This window comes from Trichomonas vaginalis, chromosome I (genome assembly GCF_026262505.1).
Source record: "Trichomonas vaginalis G3 chromosome I, whole genome shotgun sequence".
Lineage (NCBI taxonomy): Eukaryota > Parabasalia > Trichomonadida > Trichomonadidae > Trichomonas > Trichomonas vaginalis.
Genome location: NC_067203.1, coordinates 14,925,605 through 14,947,244, shown reverse-complemented (window position 1 = coordinate 14,947,244; position 21,640 = coordinate 14,925,605). Strand labels below are relative to the sequence as shown.

General features: G+C 32.2%; 7 protein-coding genes across 7 annotated transcripts; 4 read left to right on the top strand and 3 right to left on the bottom strand.

Moving 5' to 3' along the window:
* Positions 1-1,945: 1,945 nt before the first annotated feature.
* On the top strand, positions 1,946-4,336 carry TVAGG3_0988670 (uncharacterized protein; the record flags this gene model as incomplete). Its single annotated transcript, XM_001318512.1, has 1 exon — positions 1,961-4,312. One exon carries the CDS (start codon positions 1,961-1,963, stop codon positions 4,310-4,312), a length of 2,352 nt encoding a protein of 783 aa, XP_001318547.1.
* Positions 4,337-6,204: 1,868 nt separating this feature from the next.
* On the top strand, positions 6,205-6,678 carry TVAGG3_0988660 (RNA polymerase II transcription regulator recruiting protein; the record flags this gene model as incomplete). Its single annotated transcript, XM_001318511.1, has 1 exon — positions 6,205-6,678. The coding sequence occupies one exon, from the start codon at positions 6,205-6,207 to the stop codon at positions 6,676-6,678; it is 474 nt and encodes a 157-aa protein (XP_001318546.1).
* An 846-nt stretch (positions 6,679-7,524) lies between these two features.
* Positions 7,525-10,056, top strand: TVAGG3_0988650 (antigen BSP-related family; the record flags this gene model as incomplete). Its single annotated transcript, XM_001318510.1, has 1 exon — positions 7,655-9,874. The coding sequence occupies one exon, from the start codon at positions 7,655-7,657 to the stop codon at positions 9,872-9,874; it is 2,220 nt and encodes a 739-aa protein (XP_001318545.1).
* A 44-nt stretch (positions 10,057-10,100) lies between these two features.
* Positions 10,101-13,580, bottom strand: TVAGG3_0988640 (WD repeat-containing protein 17 family; the record flags this gene model as incomplete). The annotated part of the gene is made up of 1 exon (XM_001318509.1): positions 10,101-13,580. One exon carries the CDS (start codon positions 13,578-13,580, stop codon positions 10,101-10,103), a length of 3,480 nt encoding a protein of 1,159 aa, XP_001318544.1.
* A 264-nt stretch (positions 13,581-13,844) lies between these two features.
* TVAGG3_0988630 (armadillo (ARM) repeat-containing protein family) lies at positions 13,845-15,217 on the bottom strand (the record flags this gene model as incomplete). Its single annotated transcript, XM_001318508.1, has 1 exon — positions 13,845-14,483. The coding sequence occupies one exon, from the start codon at positions 14,481-14,483 to the stop codon at positions 13,845-13,847; it is 639 nt and encodes a 212-aa protein (XP_001318543.1).
* Positions 15,218-15,665: 448 nt separating this feature from the next.
* Positions 15,666-16,139, bottom strand: TVAGG3_0988620 (sucrose transmembrane transporter protein; the record flags this gene model as incomplete). The annotated part of the gene is made up of 1 exon (XM_001318507.1): positions 15,666-16,139. The coding sequence occupies one exon, from the start codon at positions 16,137-16,139 to the stop codon at positions 15,666-15,668; it is 474 nt and encodes a 157-aa protein (XP_001318542.1).
* Positions 16,140-19,889: 3,750 nt separating this feature from the next.
* TVAGG3_0988610 (major facilitator superfamily transporter) lies at positions 19,890-21,485 on the top strand (the record flags this gene model as incomplete). The annotated part of the gene is made up of 1 exon (XM_001318506.1): positions 19,925-21,385. The coding sequence occupies one exon, from the start codon at positions 19,925-19,927 to the stop codon at positions 21,383-21,385; it is 1,461 nt and encodes a 486-aa protein (XP_001318541.1).
* Between the last annotated feature and the right edge of the window lie 155 nt (positions 21,486-21,640).

The window sequence follows — 21,640 nt, the reverse complement described above, 5'->3', positions numbered from 1 at the left end:
TCCTAAAATTAATTTGTTTTTTTATTCAGTTTTTCGAAAATTTGTCAAACTTGAAATTTACAATTTCTTTTTTATATAAATCAATAAGAAAATCTTCTTTCTATAGTATTTATAACTGTTTGAAACTTTTATTCATTAGAGAGCAATCATTATTAGCGGTTTTTTATGAATATTTTAAAATTTAAAATGCTGTCATTGTGGACATATATCATGCACTTTAGAAATATTTTCATTATGAACATTCTCTCAATAGATGAAACGACGGAACTGGAATCTTTTTGATTCACAAAAGGTGGGATTTTAGAAATTAATTTTACAGGAGTTAATATTTCTGGTATATTTCTTTATAAAAATTCTTTTGTTAGAACACCTAAATTTAAAGTAATATGCGGTCCGGATTTGGTTGACTTTAATGGATATCAATTTTTTAATTCATCAAATAAGAATTAATTTTGAAATTCAACGAAAGCATAACTACAAAACCATTAATATATAATTGTCATCAAACAAGAATTCAGTATTCATATAGATACTCAAATCCAATAGACATAGACAAAAATTTGTTGAATTTGCCATTAGTTTTAACTCCACTTGCCGTGATTTATGCGTTTGTTACTGGTCTCTACTACATTTTATTCGATGACTTGTTGTTAAGTCTATCAGGCGCAGTGAAATGTTTGTCATTAGCAATTTTCTCACTCATATGGTCTAACGTGTGGATTCTCGAACATCTCTGCAAATACATAGAACACATTTATCCGATAGGAAATGCTTTAAATAAATAATCTTAAATATGCTAGTATTGTTGTTTGCTTATTAAGCAATTACTTGTTTTATTTTTCAATTACAAATCCATATAAATATTGGTTAGAAGCAATTATTATGATTGTCCAGCCTTTTGTAATTTTTTTCGATTTTGATGGTTCAGATCGTTTTAGTTTTATTTTCATTTTGCAAATCATACTTGCATTGGCAAACACTACTGTTGCTCTATCTACTTGCCCTAGTAATTTTGTTATTAGAATTATATGTCACGAAATAATGAATTCTTGTATACCATTCTATCTTTTTTTCGACTTCAAAAACACGAAACGTCATTATCTTTTTGGTGATACTATTTAAAGTTTTTGAATAATTATTTGTTCTCAAAATTGAAACAGAAATACTTATGGATTCCGACAGAAAACTTATTAAAACTTATGAATTTGATCACAATTAGGATTTCCCGCAAATAATCCATTATAATGCAATTATATTACCCATTAACACGCGTGTTCAAGTTTGAATAGTTTTTTATCCAAATTTTGCTGTATATCTTTTTGAGATAAATCTATCAGATGATCTTTTTATAATATTTTTTACTATTTGAAACTTATATGTTAATGAAATATGTTCAAAAGATTTTGTTTTTCTCTCTCCTAAATTCAAAATAAATCGAATTTAAAATATGAACCCAAATTCCTCAGCTCAAGCTAAAAATGCGTTGCTTCAGTTATCATTGCCTCTCCTTCCTGTAGATCAGGAGTTTTTGCAAAAATCACGACAAAGCTGTAACACATCATTATAGACGCAAATACAATACCTTACAGAGTAGTTCTTCGAAGATCTTCAAATTATCGGAAGATCTTGGAAGATTTGCTCTTTAAAATGCTGTAATTTCATTTTCTTTTTCTTCTTCACAATTTAACAAACCTGATGATAAAATACTTTATTTTTAGTGAAGTGAACTGCCTTGGCCCAAATGAAAACAATCCAAATTGGGAACTCTAGTTTCCAAACCTTGTTATAAAAAGCAAATTTGTCGATGTCACTTATTTGAAACTATTGCTCTTCATGAAATGAAAATAACTAGACAAAAATATTTGAATGTGTAATTCTTTTTACCGATCATATCGGGTCGTTTTTGACAAAATTGAAAGAGTCAATTTTTTGTAAGTGTCAAATACAAGATAATAAATTTATGAATCTCCAGGAAATTGCAGAAAAAGAGTATTTTTATCAAAGCTGGGGATGCACAGATATTATATTTAAGCAAATAATTGATGCCACAAATTGGAAGAAAGAAACTCAAAGATTAAAGCCTGCCACGTCATTATTAAGATATTTTACAGAGTATTGGGACGAACTCCCAAAGTCGATGACGTATTTAGATTTATTTATGCTAGTTAAGGCAAAAGAAGAGAGATGCAAGGTAAATGTTTCTAAAGGAACTGCAAATTACTATTCTGTCATTTTAAACTGGTTTTCTAAGATTGTAGGAAACCCAGAGAAATTTGCCCAAATGGTAAAAATGTATTTCGAAACAAATAACAGTAATCTCAAGTATTTTGCCAGAATTACTTTTCCAAATCTTTTCTTACATTTCGAATTTATCGAATTTTCAGATCTTTCCTACAAATTCTTGGCATACTTGGTAAATAACTGCCAGCCAGACTTCTACGGACCATTTTTAGTTTCATATTTTTTGGCAATTTCGGGTTTTGCCAATATTTTCTGGTATCTTTATGACCAGGAGATGCTCAAATATGGAAACAAAACACAATTATCTAATATTTTTTCATGTTTCATCAAAGCAATCTCAGATTCCATTACAAAACTGCCGATAAACCATATTGAGATCGCCAGGTTGGTCATTGACAAGGATAAAGGCGCTTTTCTGAAATACTTTTATGGAGATGCCATCAAGATTTTATACAAAGAACATTCTGCTGGTTACAGCGACACATCTATCGTTAATTCAGTTATAGAATTCCTTGATTACATTTCAGGACATCCAGATCATCCTCAATCTTTACTTCTTATTGAAGTTTTCTTCAAAGATGATTGCAATTACGCTCCCATGTGGCCAATGGCAATTGATGAAACTGAAAACAAGGCAATTATAATGATGACATGCAAGGAATTCTTTATTATTGAAGATATCGTCAAAGAATACCATGATATTTTAAATATTGACGCTTTAATTAAGCCAACTTACTTGAATCCTGCTTTTAAGGACTCTCTTGTCATCGACTGTTGCGAAGTTCATACTTCCAACTTCATAAAACCAGGATATTCCGTGAAATACAATTTAATGTTCGAACCACAAGAGAAATTCGGAATAACCCTCGATGCAAACCAATCCAGATTGTACAAAGCTATCAAGTGTGCCGCAGATACTGAAAAATTGCATATTGTAAAACTTATATCCAATCAAATTTCCAGTAAAAACGTACCGCCGCTGAAAGATGATATGCAAGAAACACTTCTTAAGGCATTTGTAGACGATTGTTACACCAACGATCAAACATTTGAGTTCCATATCAGAAGAATTTTTATTTCTAGACAAATCAGTTCATCAGGACACGAAGCGTCGATGCTTTTGAGCAAAGCGTTACATTACTTTGCACAATACCTCTTTGAAGAGCCTAAAAAGGAAGAAATCGAGAAACCAATCCAGTCTTTATCTCCTTTAGCAAAGATGCGACCCGGCCAACGCAGTTCTGGCTTCTTCAGGCGTCTTTCCATCAACATAAATTCGACAGAAGCCAACATCATGGCCCAACAATCGATTTTGACAACTTCCGCCTTCAACTTAGAAGGAAAAGCGAATAACAATTCATCATTTGGCCACAATGTCGTATCGAGGAGCATCGAAACGTCCGGAAAAGCCTCGACTTTCTTTTTGGATTTCGAAGAAACTCCTGAAATCAAGCCAACAGCTAAGAAACAGCGAAGAAATTCCGGAGAGTTCAATAAAATACATACTGCTCATAAGCAGAAGAACATAGTTAACGACATTATCAAGAAATCTCCAAATGCAAGCGAACTTTACCTTTTGGCGATTATCAGGAGCGCTGATAGCACAATGGCACAAAACTCCAAAGCCACAGCTGCCATAAAGAAGTTCATGTCTCGAGTACAAACGGAATCAATCAAAGGTATTTTGGTCGAAGAAAAAACATCCGAAATCCAACCGAAACTTGTTAATAAAATCAGTAAAATGATTGATTCCTACAAAGTTTGCAAGCCAGGAACACTCATGTACAATGTTTTGGAGTGTTTGCAACCTTTGCCATCGATTTGCGAGAAATTGAAATTTGATTTTCATTTCTTCAAGAAATTGATGGAATCTGTTAAGACAGAAGCATTAATTGCAACTTATGTTATGTATGAACAGCTTTCCTTTGATTATGTTACGTTTAGAAAGAGTTTGCCAAATAGTTTGGACCAGACTGGTCAATATCTTACAAAGAATATGCAGGAATACATGAAATCATTAGATCCACCTTATGATCCAACGGCTTTTAGACATATTTATGGTGATCTCTAAATAAAATAAATATTTATTTTCTATTCTTATTTAAATTGCTGAATTGATTTTTTATGTTATGATATACCTTATCTAACTTCATTCACAAAATCATTTATCAATATGCAAATGAATATATCAAAAGTTAAATTAATCAACTGATTTAATCTCTCACTAAGGAGAATTGCTTTTCCAATAGAAATAATATCAAAACACATGATTTTATAAAAAATCCAAGGATAGTTTTTGAATTTGATATTGTATTCAAAAAACTTTTTGGGAACTTCATAGAATTAATTGTATGTCTTCTATCAAAAAATGGCGATTAGAAACTCCTCTTTATAGTCCGTGTTAATGGAAATAAAAAAGTATTCAAAATAATGATTAGGCCAAGACAAACAATCATTAGGTTATTTAGTTATTTTTCGTCTTTGATCTTTTTTCTCGGAATTACACTTTTCAAATCAAATTGAGACCAATCTTACTACTTTATTACAACTTGCAGACCTAGAATAACGAAGTTATATCTGTCTACTCCGAATAATCTCTTAATTTATTACGAGCAGGATATCTTGAATCGAAAAGTCCCGTAAATTATATGATTGGCATCAGAGATTTATACACAAAAGATTATCTCATATAATTATTTCAAAATATCGTGGAAATTGCTAAATTTTTTGGTAAAAAAAAGATTTTCCACTTTTTACAATATTTGTCATTATTATATAAGAGCATAATATCTTTCTATTGCTTTTTGAGCAGCACTTAAAAAGTATTCAGAATGATGCCGAGTTTTATTTAAAAAAATTGTGAGTACATAGAAATTTCCAAAATGTTTTCCCACTCTAAATTTTTCTGCCTATTGCTATATTTTTAAAGATGATTATAGTACTGCTGCATTAAATTGAAGATAAATTATCTTTTAGTATTTCTTATTTCAATAAACAAGTAAATATTTTCAACAAAATTAATTTAAAAAACAAAAATCATCGCGTTTATCAAATAATGCAAGTAATAAATTGTTTCTCAGACCAATATATGATTTCATATAGGAATATCGCAAAAAATTTAAATCAATATATTTTGGCTGACATATATTTTTATATCGGCACAGCGTTCCTTTCTTTCACACCATTTCTCATTACCATGATTTTCAAGAATGTTCCCAATTATTACTTAATTGATTCATAAATAATTTATTATAATGAAATACTAACATTGAATCTTCTGTTCAATATTGTATTTAAAACTAATGATTTTAATTTGTTACAAAATTTAAATGATATGAAAAATAATTTTTCTGTTCTTGACCAAATGCATTTGAGAATAAAATTCGCATATATGACATCCAAATTTTGTTTTGATATTTAAGAGAAAAATATATCCTATCAATTTTTAAAATTTTCAAATATAAGATAAAACATGTATGAAGACTATCAATCTTTTCTAGCAATTGATTTTTTCTGAATACTGTTGTCAAAAATGAACGTTTGATCATACAATTTAATAATGACGCTGAGTCTGACAAATCACTTTATACTGTAATTTGTATATCCCTGAGTATGTTTTAAGATACTGATATAATTTTTTTTTGAGCAACGGAGTGACTTTTTGAATAAAATTCAATCAACAATATTTATCGAATTCACATACATTTAGAATTTCGAAAATGATATAAGATCCCTTTACTTTTTGAATTATATCAAAAAGCTGAAATTGTATTTAAAATAAAACCGATTAAGGCAGTAATTGAGAAGATTATTCAATTATTATTTATCTGAGAATCAATCACGCTCATAGTATCTAACAAAAATACCAAACAAAAAAATTCAAACTTGTCAAAATGTTTATTTTTTGAATAATCTTGTTAATTTGAGATATAATTGTAAAAATCTTCCACTTCATTATTTTTTATGTTTAAGCGAGTTATTCACAGATTTTCCAAAGAAGAAGATGAGAAGATCATTAAAGAAGTCAAGAAGCATGATAACAATATCAAATGGGCTGTGGACGTCCTTGAGAAAAAACTCGGTGCAAATCATTCAAGAAGATCTATTATTGAGCGTTATAAGGGTTTCCTTAGCCAAAGCAGAGATAATTGGACTGCAGAAGAAGACAAACTTATTTTAGACAATTATAAAATATATGGAAATAAATGGGCTGCTATCGCTAAATTCCTCAAGAATAGATCTGGAGACCAAGTTAAGATTCGTCACAAACAGCTTACAAAGGTCAAAACTCCGGATTCAACTACTGAAAACTCAGATTCACCAATTGAAGTTCTAGCAAGCAGCCAGGATAGCATTAGTGAAGACTTTTGGACGAATTTTATCACTGATTTCGAGATGAATGAAGAAGAAATTAATAGAATGCTTTGTTTGATTTAAAAAAATATGTAAAGAAAATGTATTTTAATTAATTTATGATTGCAACTATTTGGAATCAAATTATTTACCTTTTCTTTATTATGCAAGTTCCAAATTGGGAAAAATCTTTTTCGAAATTAAACCAATTCTGACTATTTTTCATAATTTTTATTTCAACTTTCAAATTCGAAAATAAAATGAATTAAAATCATGAAAATTTTTAATTTCTGAATCTCTTTTGGAAGATTCCTGTCAAATTTTAGTTTACAATTTGTAAAGTATCTATAAACTAAATCTTATCCAAACAAAGGTTGTAAAACTAAGATTCCCAATTCCGATTTGCTTCTAATTTTGTGGATATGGTCATTAGATGATTCTAAAACAAATGGCTGATATTTTTTTCGAATCTGTCTGTTTTATCCAAACGAGATTCTTTTTGACCGCAATTCTGTAATTCCAGGAAAATACATAAGAATTTTAAAGATTACCAAACTTTGACAAGCAATCCTGCATTTCGAAGTTTTTTATTAGAATATAGGATATTTTATACATGTTTAAGTTTAGTTTTATAAGCAGAAACTTCGAGCTAAAAAAATATTTTTCAAAAATTTGATAATACTCCAATGCTTAATTCTATTGTGGACACACATTTTCAAGAGGAATTCAGAGATTGAAATATCAATTTTTAGCAGAATACTAAATTCTTAAAACTAGCTGTTAACATAACAAGGAATTCAGCTATACAAGACCTGAACCAAAAATCCGACTCGCAAATTTGGAGAATGTGAGATAAAAAGTCCGGCTCGCAAACTACTCAATATTTTTTGTGAGGAAATGAATGTCACTTTTCAATTTATCTTATTGGATATTTTATACGTGTTTCATGCATGTCTTTTTTTGGAATTTTATGCGGAATTTTTTGACAAAAATCGTTTTATTTCATGATTTTCCCCCACTGGTTACCATATGCATTTTACCGAATAACAAATGACATGTGATGATTCTTCATGTGGCCCTTATTTACAAAGATATTGATAAAAGTTGCTATATAAATGATGGAAAAGTACTTAATAAAGTCGATGATTCATCACCATATCTTAGGATATCGGCTCATTGCGAAATAATACAATCAAAATGCTTTTCTAACCTAAAATCTTTACAATCCTTTTCTTTTGAGGATGATCCTAATTTAACAACTATAAAAAGTTTTAGTTTTGATGGATGTGAAAATCTTACTTGTATTGATCTATCATCCTGTAACAAATTAACAACAATTGAAATTAATGCCTTTTCTAAGTGTTATAATGTTACCGAAATACTTTTACCAAGAGGACTTCGTGAAGTTCATAATTATGCTTTTCAATTGAATAAGATGATAATGAATATAATAATCCCTGCATCTATTGAAATAATTGGAAAAGGCGCATTTAATGGATGTGTTCGACTAGAGAATGTTATTTTTGAAGAAGATTCAAACTTAACATCTTTAACTCCTGATGTATTTACAGAAACTAATATTACATCATTTCAAATTCCAGAAAAAGTTACAGAAGTCAATGGTTTTGCATTTTCTGATGCAAAATTAACAAGCTTAACACTACATACCAAAAACAATAACTTGATAATTGAAAATGGATGTGTTTTTTCTGCAAATAAAAGTATTTTATATTTCATCATCAAGAAATCAACTGAAAATACTATTCCAATATTTGTTTCAATATTAGGAAGTCATTGCTTTTACAAATCATATATAAGAAATATTTATCTTCATAATAATATTACAACTCTTGGACAATCGTGTTTTGGATTTACACGATTTAATGCAATAACAATTCCAAATTCTGTAACATCAATAGAAAGTTCTTGCTTTGAAAAATCATATTTAAACGCAGTTACCATTCCTGAAATTGTGAAGAGTTTTGGAAATAGCATATTCTTATTTTGTCCTTATTTGAAAAACGTTACAATTTTATCGCAAATAGATGAGATCCGGAAATCCTTGTTTTATGGATGTGACAAACTTGAGCTCATAAATTTCCCTAATTCACCAATAATTGTTAACTCAATTCATTTCATTAATGGTTCTCCAAATGTAACCATGTCATTCACTTACAAAACATTGTTTTCTTCTAGAGCAATTATGAAAATAACAAATATTACAGTTTCATATCTAAACAAATCAAATCTCATTATAACAAGAGATTCATTAATTATGGATTATGAACAAACAATTATATATGAGTTTTGGGGATTCAAAACCTCTCAAATCACAATTCCTGATTCAACTTCAAAAATCTGTGCAAGAGTCTTTGAAAATTCAACAATTGAGACAATAAAATTTGGAGAAAATTCGCAACTTTCTATTATTGAGGATTCGGATTTTAGAAACTGTTCAAAATTAAAATCAATCAACTTTCCTTCTACCACTGTAATCACAATTATGAATAATGCATTCGAAAGTTGCATTATCTTAGAGGATATAAGTAATATATATAATATTCCCGATGACTGTTTTCATGGATGTACTAAATTAAGGAATGTTGATATTCGAGAAGATTCAGAGATGATTGGAGTTCAATCATTTGAGAATTGTTTTTCATTAGAAAGTATTAATATCCCATCATCAGTTAAAATCATTTCCGATTATGCATTCAATAACTGTAACAAACTCAAATCAATCATTTTCACAACAACAAATTCATTACAGAAAATGTCAATCAACTCAATTTCTAATTGTGAGTCTCTTTCTAACATCAGTAACTTTTCTTCAGATCAATACAAATGTGTGTCTAATACTCTATACAACAAAACAGATTCAAAATATTATCTTATTTATCATCTTTGTAAGTCTCTTGACTTAAAAATAAATATTGACTGCCATGTGATCTGTAGCTATTCATTCAATCAAAGTATCAACATCGAAACTATAAGTATCATGTCTAATAGTGTTTCATTGATTGAAAAATTTTCATTCAACAACTGTGATAATCTTAAATACATCAATTTCCCTCTCTGTGTTGAAAGAGTTGAACCGTTTGCATTCAATGAATGCAAGTCTATTCGCTGTCCACTTATTATTGAAAACACATCCATTGAATATCTGAAAATGATTAATGAGTCAGGAATCCCTTTAGATCTTACCAAAGGGTGCAATAATAATTTTCGATCCAACAAACAACAATTGCCAAAATTACTTTCTAGATACAGAAAAAGATAAATAGAAATATTAATTAATTCTTTTATTAATAGGATATCCATAGATTGTTACTTTCCTTAATATACATGATTGAAAATCTTAAACATGCTTATAAATATACTCATACTATATTTTTGAACAAATAGACATAAGTATGCAAAGATTTAACAAAAGGTAAATTAACAACAAATAATCTATTTAATATAAATACAAACAAAATAAGAATAAAAAAATAATTAAAATATAATTAATATGGTATAATGTACTTCATTGTAGGCAATGGAGAGAATGGTGAGACTGAAAACAACATCAAAGCTTCAGAAATTGTCATTCTCGCTCTGTTGTTTTCTAGAATGAAAGGATTTTCTTTTATTGGCTCTCCTGTGCAAATTGAGTATTGTAGAGATTTATCAATATCAATAGGGATGACACCTGCAGTGGCTACAATCATTGTTTTGCCTCCCGTGACATTTCCGCTCTTTGAAATTTGAATGGAAATTTTAACATTTTCATTCTCTTTCAAATTCCATTCTTCTGCGTAAAATTCTGCTGTTGGGACACTTTTGATGGACATTCCCATAACAGAAAGAAGCCGAGTCTCTTCAATACGCTCTATTAGCCATTGTTCATTTGATTGAGTTGCACAATACTTAAAAGAATCCTGCAAACAACTTAAAACAGTTGAAAATCCATTCCAAAATGCTTTGTACAAGCCTACGTAATGAACTATTGCAACTGCTGTATACCACATTGGCATTTTCGTGTCAAGTGATGTACCACAGTTCTTTATTAGTTCTGCAATTTCTTCCAAAGTATTGAAATCGTAATTTGAAAAGGAATTTTTTGCCAAATTTATAAGCAAAACTAAGCCTTCTTCGATTTTTCCTGCAGTCATTTTAACTTTGGCCAAACTCAAACCTTTGAGACTCCTTGAACTCTCAAGTAATTGTTCGCTTGTCTTCATTCCACATTTCGTGAATAATTCATCAAGTTCTGTTTCATTTTTTATGTTCAAAAATGAAACCATTTTCTTCTTCATATGAAGATCTAAAGTTAAAAAGTATTCTTTTCCAAGACCATTTAATGTGCAGAGCTTGAAAACAGTTTCTTCAACAAAATCATACTTTCTTTTTGCCATCTTCGAGATCTCCAAACACCATGTCAATTCTCCACACATAAATAGTTTGTTTACACATCCATCGACATCTCCAATTGAAAGAAAACTTGCTGCTGCATGTAAAGGTTTTCCTTCTTTTGTATAATTTGCTGCCATCTTGGAAACAACTGAATACAAAGTTAAATTGACTTCTTCCGTAGAATCCAATATGTATTTACAGATCAAATCATCTTCAGGAGGATTAAAAACAGAAACAGAAGAAGGCTGATTTTGAAAATCACGAGTTCCTGCAACTAACAAAATGGCAATTGAAAACAAACCTTGTTTCATTAAAGATTCTAATGCATCTTCTGTTTGTCCAGCAATAATCAACAAGTCTGATTCTTCTTCTGTTCCTTCGCATAACTTTGATTTTGCCAAAACTAAACTCTTCCAAAAAGAATAACTTACAGAAGGAGCAACAGCAATTGCAGCATCGTATTCACCACAAAGAAACATTAGTTCGCAATATTTCTTTAATTTTCCACACTTAAGAGATAAATCTGCAGCTTCTAATGCGACTTTCTTTGCACTTTTAAGTCTCTGAATTTCACTTGAATTCGTTGGCAAATTCTGACAAATTTTATTGATACGTTTCTTTTGTATCCTCATGATATCATTTACATGAATGATATCAGTAATTTTGAAGTTGATTTTGGTATTTTCTTTCGACATCCTTCTTATAAGTTTGTCAATATTTTCTGATCCATCTTTTTGCGAAATTTTACAAGCAAAATTTTGTTCGGAAATCATCATTTTTAGTTTGTTCTTTGGAAATAGATGTTCAAGAGACCACAATCTTACAGTGCAATCTCTTGAAACAGAGATAGCTAAGCTAGGAAACTGTGGATGAGTGAAAATACCATAGATATGGCTTGAATGACAAATATATCTTTTGATCAAATTCAAATTATTTCCATCCCAAAAACAAATCATTCCGTCATGTCCTCCTGTCATCAAAATGTTTTCTCCATTGGAAGTAAACTCAATCGCACGAACTGGTCCTTTGTGTTCTTTAGCTGATATACTTGTTCTTGTTGTTAAATCAATGAGATGGACGCCTCCGTCGTCATCAATTGCGGCGATTTTATTTGGATCAAATTTTGACCAACAAACATCAAAAACTTTGCTTTCTGAAACTTTTACGTTTGTGTAGACGCCATCATCATGTCTAACATAAACAGAACCATTCGCACAAGCTATTCCTATAGCTTTTCCATTGGGAGACCATCTGCATCTTCTCATTTTTGCGTTGACAGTTATTTGGAATAAAATACCTCTTTTAACTGTATCATAAATTTTACAAGTGTGATCTTCACTACTTGTAGCAATGATTGAAGGATTTGAAGGTGACCAACTTATTCCCATGACAGCTTTACTATGGAGTTTCTCTTTCATGACAATTTTGTTGAGTTTCAAATTGTGGATATAAATATTTCCTTCTGAATCTCCAACAGCGATAAATCCGCCACCTTCTGAAAATCCAATGCAAAACAAAGCGTGTTTAGAGTCTTCAAGACTGATTGACTGTACTTCTTCTAGTGTCGGAATTTTCCAAAAACAAATTCTTTTGTCAGCACTGACACTCGCAAAAAGTGATGGATCTGAAGGTAAAAAAGCACCAGAAAAAATGGTGTTTGTGTGTGCTCTTGGAACTTTGTTTTTGTATGTTTTAGAGAGACAGTCGTATATTCCAATTGATCCATCACCGAATGCAATAACCATGTCTTTGTTTGAGATCCTTGTGATGTTAGTAATCGGTGAATCTCCAATAGATTGTTGGTAAACTAAGTTCCCACTTGAAACTGACCAAATGTAGATGATTCCGAAGTTTCCATCGCCTGTAATGATGTGGCCTGGCATGGAAGGAATCCAATCTCCACTGAGCATCTTGATGTGGCGACATTCTGAGATGGTTATGACACGAATTGTTTGGCTTATCAAAACATAGCCCCATTTCTTGCTTCTGGTAATAATCATGCAGTTAGAACTGTTCAGAGGATCAAACTTGATACACATGGGTGTAGCTCTAACATTTGTTTTCGTAACTTCGCGAGATTCTAAGTCGATTAAATCAATTTCTTTTTCTTCAGCTGAATATAAGATAGTATTTGGTTGTCCTGGTATTGGTGCGAATGTTCTCGGTATGCCTGCAGTGACTTGAACAATTTCTGACGCTAAAGTTTTTGTATTAACGATATGAAAAACTGAAATTGTGGCGCAAGAGATAATTATCTCTAGTCCATCGCATGTGTATTGTATATCTGTAATGGGATATTCAATTTTGCCTATATAATCTGTAATTTGATGAGTGATTAAGTTGAAAAAATACATCTTTTTGGATGCATTTAATATAAATGCGATATCATATTCTGTAGGCGATAATCTGATCATTCTAAATTTGTCATATCCTTGACAAATAAATTCTGTCTGTTTCATTTCGGGAATTTCATAGAGATAGAGGCAAAAAGAACTGCCATACACGTAATATTTGTCATTAGATGATATTAGTAATGATGAAGAATAGTCAATCCCACTTGCCGCAGTGGCAATGCGACGAAGCGGAATCATTTTATAAAAATATAAAAAATATAGAGTAATTAATAAACGTGTTTATAACAACAAACATAAAAATATATAAGAATAATGCATATTCTGAGTAAATAAATTTAATTTTCTGAAACTCATTAAATGAACTAAATAACTTAAGCACAGCCATTAGTAAAAAGAAATATAATCATGGACTGAATAGCATTGAAAATAAATAAAGATGTTATTAAAATATCGAAAGAAACGGTTTCAAATAGTTTATTTGATGCTAAATTAGCTTTAATATTAGTCATCTGGTATATCCAACAAATCTAGTACTGTAGAAGACAATTCTGATAACAAATTTCCAAATTCATCTTCAACTTCGGAATATTCTTCATCATATGCAATCAATGATAATGTATTGATGATATTTCCATTTCTGACACATTCTTCAAATGAATTATCTAATTCAATATATTCAATGCTTTTTATCAGGGCATTTAAGATGTGTTTGCCTGATTGAACAATAATATTTTCAAAGGCAGAGCCAATGTAATCATAAAATCCATTATCTTTCAAGATCTTTGCTAAATCAAATGAAATATATATCAAATTGCAAAGTAAATTTGTGATTGAAGCTTTTGTCTCAAAATTAGTGTCTTCATTAAGCATTTGAAGTAATTTTTCAATGATATTATTCTCAAAAATGATATCAGCGGAGTTTTGGTATAATGAGATTGATTCTAATGCCTTAATTGAATATTCTACTAGTAAATCATCACTTGAACTTAATATTGCTTTGCAAGCGGCATCAACAATTGAATTAAACAAATTTATATTCAAAGATTTGGCCAAAATTCCAGAATTATGAACAACCTTAAATTCATCAACTTTTGTTGTATTATATTTTGTCTCAGAAAATGATATTTGAACTAAATACATAAAAGTAGTAAATTCATGCTGATTAAGAAATGAAATGAATGTAGTAATATTTCTATGGGTAAAGAAGTATTTCGAGAAGTCAATATTATAGCAGAATTTGCTTATTACTTCTAAACTATATGTTATTTTATCGAATTTACGTAAAAATTCATAAGAATCAGGATTCATAACAAAATCGACAAATGTAGTATATGTTGGATATAAGTTACTATATAAGTCAAAGTAATTTGAGAAAGAAGCCAAAAATAAAATAATATCTAGGTAAAGAATAGGATGTGAAGTAAATAATTCACTGCATTGTGTCACCAATCCATTTTCTATGGCAATCATCGCCATATCTTTGGAGTATTCGCATAAATTTTGTAAAATTATAAAAGAAAAATGAGATGGAAAGCATTGGCAGCAGTTTTGGATATAATTGTTATCTATTAGATACTGTGATAGTATAGAATTACCTTCTGATATCTCTATATATAAAGTCGTTAATAAATTTTGAAATTCAGGTGGCGCATCAATAGATGAAAATATGAATTCCATGAGTAAATTCATTAGTTGGATGTTGTTATTAAAGCTATTTTTGTTGAAGTAAATTATTAGATAATCAAGTAAGTTAATATCCCCAAGATTGGAAAAATAAGCCAATAGCTGATCATTATTCAGTTCATCTTTGGGAAATTGGTAACCATCGTTTGTTACTATTGAATTTGGTTCCAATTTATCACTCAAGATTTTAGGAATCATTGAATAATAATGAAAATTTATGTTATATTTGATCGTTTTTAGATATTTTAAAATTGATATCCAATATATATAAGGTGATTTCATCATTAAATATGAAATTTTCATCATTAAATGTTAAGTTTTCTATTCTATCCACAAGGTCGCTATTATTTAGCACAGCAAATTGAATTTTTCTGTTAGTCTATATAAATCTCAACACTGACTAGAAATTGAATTAATAGTACAAGTTCATGTGTGCTTTATCGAAATCAAGTGCATTTTGATTTGTCATTATTAGTATGTTTTGTGGTGTCCATTTAATAGTATGGTCATTTAGGGATAGTTAAAAAAGAGAGTGATAATTTTTAAAAAATAATTTTTTACAAATTAGTAAAAGAAAAGAGGCGAAGTTTCTTGACAACGCCTTTTCGCATTAGTTGCAATATATTGATAATCGTAGTCTTAGATTTCAACTTGTGGTTTCTCGTTGTTGATGTCTTCTCTGTCGTCATCGAAGTCGAGAGATTCTGGCTTCTGTTCTGGGACTATGATCCAGAAGCAGAGGATAGCAGCGATGAAAGCGAATACGCATCCAGAGCCGAGGAGTGGTCCCTTCTTGCCCTTTGTTGCTGCGCCGATGCCTGAGCCGATGATCCAGTTAGCGAGTTGCTGGCCGACGACGACGAAGATGTTGAGGATGCCCATGAGTGTACCCATCTCTTCGTCCTTTGAGCACATGCCGACGATGGCGTATGGGACAGAGTTGAAGACAGAGCAAGCGATACCGAGTGGTGTGAGGAGTCCGAGTGCAGCCCACTTGTTGTGGATGAAGAAGATTGGGATGAGGCAGACACCTTCGATGATCTGAGAGAGAGCGTAAGAGAGCTTGAGTCCGATGCACTTGATGATCATATCCTGGACGAAAGACCAGACCATGACGAGGATTGAAGATACACCGATGATGATGAGACCGAAGCGGACGCCTTCATCGTAGTCGAGACCCCGGAGCTTGTAGATATCTGTTCCGACGTAGCTTGAGCACTCGTTGTTGAACTCTGTGTAACCCATCCATGAGAAGAAGTAGATGATAGCGATTCTCCATACTGGCTTTGGCATTGCCTTGAACTGTCTGAAGATTGCGATGAATGGGTTTGGTCTTTCGACGACATCTGTGAACTGTTCTTCGTGAGCTGTGAAGACTGTGATTGTTACACTGACTATGATGAAAACGATGCCGCAGATGATGACGAGCTGCTGGTAGTTGAGTGATGAGTACTTGGCGACGTTGAAACCACCGATGAAGTTAGAGAAAACCTGAGCGAGACCGAGGAGGACAGCAGCGATTGAGTTTCCGAGAACTTGCTGTGACTTTGGAATAAGGTCTCCGATGACTGTTCTTGCTGGTGCCTGGAGGAGGTTAACAGAAACGAAATCGAGGACGAGAGCAATGATGAGGAATGTGATACTCCATGGGCGTGGGTTTGAGCTGCTGATTCCCTTACCGATTTCTCTGCAGAAGTAGAGGAAGAGGAATCCGATGATTGATCCAACGGCACCTGTGATGATGAATGGTCTTCTTCTGCCGATCTTTGCGTGGAGAGCGTCACTGTAGTATCCGACGAGTGGTTGGCAGATGAAACCGGCAAGTGGGCCGATGAGGTAGATGAGTGATCTGTAGACTTGTGGGATGTTGATATCTTCTGAGTCCATGATTGGAGAGAGGAGACCGAAAACGACTGTGAATACAGTTTGGAACCGAACATTGATGCACAAATACCGAAGATTCTCCAGATAGAAATTCTATCTCTCTTTGCGAGTGGAATCCAGCCGTTATTTCCTTCAGTCTTCTCGACTGTGTCCATGCTGTCATTATCGAATTGCTTGACATCTTGGCTAGTGTTAGCGTTTGCAGTTGGAGCCATGCTTTGCTAGACTGCTTTTCGAAAAATGAGCAATGTTTTCTCTTCTCAATTTATTTTCAATAAATTTCAATAAAGCTCTCAATTTTTTCTATAAATCACAATATTGTGAATACGGGGCGCCATCCATTTCATGACATCATCCATTATGATATACTATTCATTTAAATAGTTCGGGCATGCTATATTTGTTGATTTTGCACGATCTCAGTTGATTTCTCTCAATTCAGATGCTAATGACCGAATACATCTCAATAAAATATTCATTCGAAACATGCATTTGCGAAATGAAGCTGACATAATATATATCAACATTCATTTATGCTGATTTTGTTATTGGAATTTGAGAACTCATGGACTTTTCAGAAAAATTGACCGATCACAGTTTTTCTTAATTATTAAGATGCATGTAGCTATTAAGTGCATATTACTCAAAGAAAAATATTTTTGAATGAGACTTCAAATATTTTTATACACATTATTTCACAAATAGGTATTACATATTATGTAGTATATAAATCCTGAAATACTCGGCGATCGGATACTATTCAATGAATACCAAATTTTAAACCTTCGACTAGATGGCAAATAATTGGCAAGTTAGACATACAAAACTATTATACTGATATATTTAACTGGATAGTACCAATTAAATAATTTTTTTAATATTTATTTTGAATAAATATTCAAGAATCAAAACAAATGCATTATTATATCTTAATATTTGCTTTCCAACCTAATTTTCGCTTTTCGTCTGGACCGTGCGTTCTTCCTATCTAGATTTTTATTTCAAAAATTAGAGTTTTGATGTTATCAATTATATATAACCTACTACGCATATATAAGCGAATAAATATGCTTTAGTGCGATCTAAACCAGCTTTCAAATTAGAAAGCAAAAACTTTTTGCAGAATTGATTTTGAACATCATTAATCTGCTAACTATCAAATACTACACTAGATCTATTAGAAAGAACGCAGATGTGAGGTCGAAAAGTGAGCTTTAACTAACATGACTTTTTTTTTCGATTGCTATCATAGTATGAACTAAAACACATATTGAAAGATTATGTACGGCTGCTAGCATTAATACTTCTTGTGTGTTAACAGCTCAGTGACTCCTCCACGAATCAGATTGATGCAATCAAAAATTATGGAGATAACTCAATTTTGAAAGATCTCACAAATTTGGCTAATATTCGTATCATGACCAATATTCATGCATTATCCATATCATCTCACACTGCTTTTTATTTATCAATCACACAATATGACTAATTTTTCCTTGAAAATTATTTCAATGATTATAAATTGGAACTCTTGACATATTATCTGACTTTCATTTCAAAATAGCTCTCTATTTGATTATTCATGCTGCAAATGTGATTTACCATTGATCGACATCATCAATGTGTTTGATCGTTTTTTAAAGAACACGAAGAATAAATATTGTTCTTTGTGATGATAAAAATACAAATGCTCAAATTTCGTCAATAAAATGTTTTTCAATCATTGAAAATTTTAATTTTTATGATTTGAATAGGCTGTGGAATAGATAATAATATGATTGGTATGTCTATGAGTTGAAGAATTTGGCCATGATACGAATATTAGCCAAATTTGTGAGATCTTTCAAAATTGAGTTATCTCCATAATTTTTGATTGCATCAATCTGATTCGTGGAGGAGTCACTGAGCTGTTAACACACAAGAAGTATTAATGCTAGCAGCCGTACATAATCTTTCAATATGTGTTTTAGTTCATACTATGATAGCAATCGAAAAAAAAAGTCATGTTAGTTAAAGCTCACTTTTCGACCTCACATCTGCGTTCTTTCTAATAGATCTAGTGTAGTATTTGATAGTTAGCAGATTAATGATGTTCAAAATCAATTCTGCAAAAAGTTTTTGCTTTCTAATTTGAAAGCTGGTTTAGATCGCACTAAAGCATATTTATTCGCTTATATATGCGTAGTAGGTTATATATAATTGATAACATCAAAACTCTAATTTTTGAAATAAAAATCTAGATAGGAAGAACGCACGGTCCAGACGAAAAGCGAAAATTAGGTTGGAAAGCAAATATTAAGATATAATAATGCATTTGTTTTGATTCTTGAATATTTATTCAAAATAAATATTAAAAAAATTATTTAATTGGTACTATCCAGTTAAATATATCAGTATAATAGTTTTGTATGTCTAACTTGCCAATTATTTGCCATCTAGTCGAAGGTTTAAAATTTGGTATTCATTGAATAGTATCCGATCGCCGAGTATTTCAGGATTTATATACTACATAATATGTAATACCTATTTGTGAAATAATGTGTATAAAAATATTTGAAGTCTCATTCAAAAATATTTTTCTTTGAGTAATATGCACTTAATAGCTACATGCATCTTAATAATTAAGAAAAACTGTGATCGGTCAATTTTTTCTGAAAAGTCCATGAGTTCTCAAATTCCAATAACAAAATCAGCATAAATGAATGTTGATATATATTATGTCAGCTTCATTTCGCAAATGCATGTTTCGAATGAATATTTTATTGAGATGTATTCGGTCATTAGCATCTGAATTGAGAGAAATCAACTGAGATCGTGCAAAATCAACAAATATAGCATGCCCGAACTATTTAAATGAATAGTATATCATAATGGATGATGTCATGAAATGGATGGCGCCCCGTATTCACAATATTGTGATTTATAGAAAAAATTGAGAGCTTTATTGAAATTTATTGAAAATAAATTGAGAAGAGAAAACATTGCTCATTTTTCGAAAAGCAGTCTAGCAAAGCATGGCTCCAACTGCAAACGCTAACACTAGCCAAGATGTCAAGCAATTCGATAATGACAGCATGGACACAGTCGAGAAGACTGAAGGAAATAACGGCTGGATTCCACTCGCAAAGAGAGATAGAATTTCTATCTGGAGAATCTTCGGTATTTGTGCATCAATGTTCGGTTTCCAAACTGTATTCACAGTCGTTTTCGGTCTCCTCTCTCCAATCATGGACTCAGAAGATATCAACATCCCACAAGTCTACAGATCACTCATCTACCTCATCGGCCCACTTGCCGGTTTCATCTGCCAACCACTCGTCGGATACTACAGTGACGCTCTCCACGCAAAGATCGGCAGAAGAAGACCATTCATCATCACAGGTGCCGTTGGATCAATCATCGGATTCCTCTTCCTCTACTTCTGCAGAGAAATCGGTAAGGGAATCAGCAGCTCAAACCCACGCCCATGGAGTATCACATTCCTCATCATTGCTCTCGTCCTCGATTTCGTTTCTGTTAACCTCCTCCAGGCACCAGCAAGAACAGTCATCGGAGACCTTATTCCAAAGTCACAGCAAGTTCTCGGAAACTCAATCGCTGCTGTCCTCCTCGGTCTCGCTCAGGTTTTCTCTAACTTCATCGGTGGTTTCAACGTCGCCAAGTACTCATCACTCAACTACCAGCAGCTCGTCATCATCTGCGGCATCGTTTTCATCATAGTCAGTGTAACAATCACAGTCTTCACAGCTCACGAAGAACAGTTCACAGATGTCGTCGAAAGACCAAACCCATTCATCGCAATCTTCAGACAGTTCAAGGCAATGCCAAAGCCAGTATGGAGAATCGCTATCATCTACTTCTTCTCATGGATGGGTTACACAGAGTTCAACAACGAGTGCTCAAGCTACGTCGGAACAGATATCTACAAGCTCCGGGGTCTCGACTACGATGAAGGCGTCCGCTTCGGTCTCATCATCATCGGTGTATCTTCAATCCTCGTCATGGTCTGGTCTTTCGTCCAGGATATGATCATCAAGTGCATCGGACTCAAGCTCTCTTACGCTCTCTCTCAGATCATCGAAGGTGTCTGCCTCATCCCAATCTTCTTCATCCACAACAAGTGGGCTGCACTCGGACTCCTCACACCACTCGGTATCGCTTGCTCTGTCTTCAACTCTGTCCCATACGCCATCGTCGGCATGTGCTCAAAGGACGAAGAGATGGGTACACTCATGGGCATCCTCAACATCTTCGTCGTCGTCGGCCAGCAACTCGCTAACTGGATCATCGGCTCAGGCATCGGCGCAGCAACAAAGGGCAAGAAGGGACCACTCCTCGGCTCTGGATGCGTATTCGCTTTCATCGCTGCTATCCTCTGCTTCTGGATCATAGTCCCAGAACAGAAGCCAGAATCTCTCGACTTCGATGACGACAGAGAAGACATCAACAACGAGAAACCACAAGTTGAAATCTAAGACTACGATTATCAATATATTGCAACTAATGCGAAAAGGCGTTGTCAAGAGACTTAGCCTCTTTTCTTTTACTAATTTGTAAAAAATTATTTTTTAAAAATTATCACTCTCTTTTTTAACTATCCCTAAATGACCATGCTATTATAAGAATGAAGCAAAGATCATAAAAGTATTTAAATCAAGAATTCGTTTGAATTCTCTTATTTCTTCCTCAAATTTTAATAAAATTAGAATACTCATTTTCACTAATGTCAT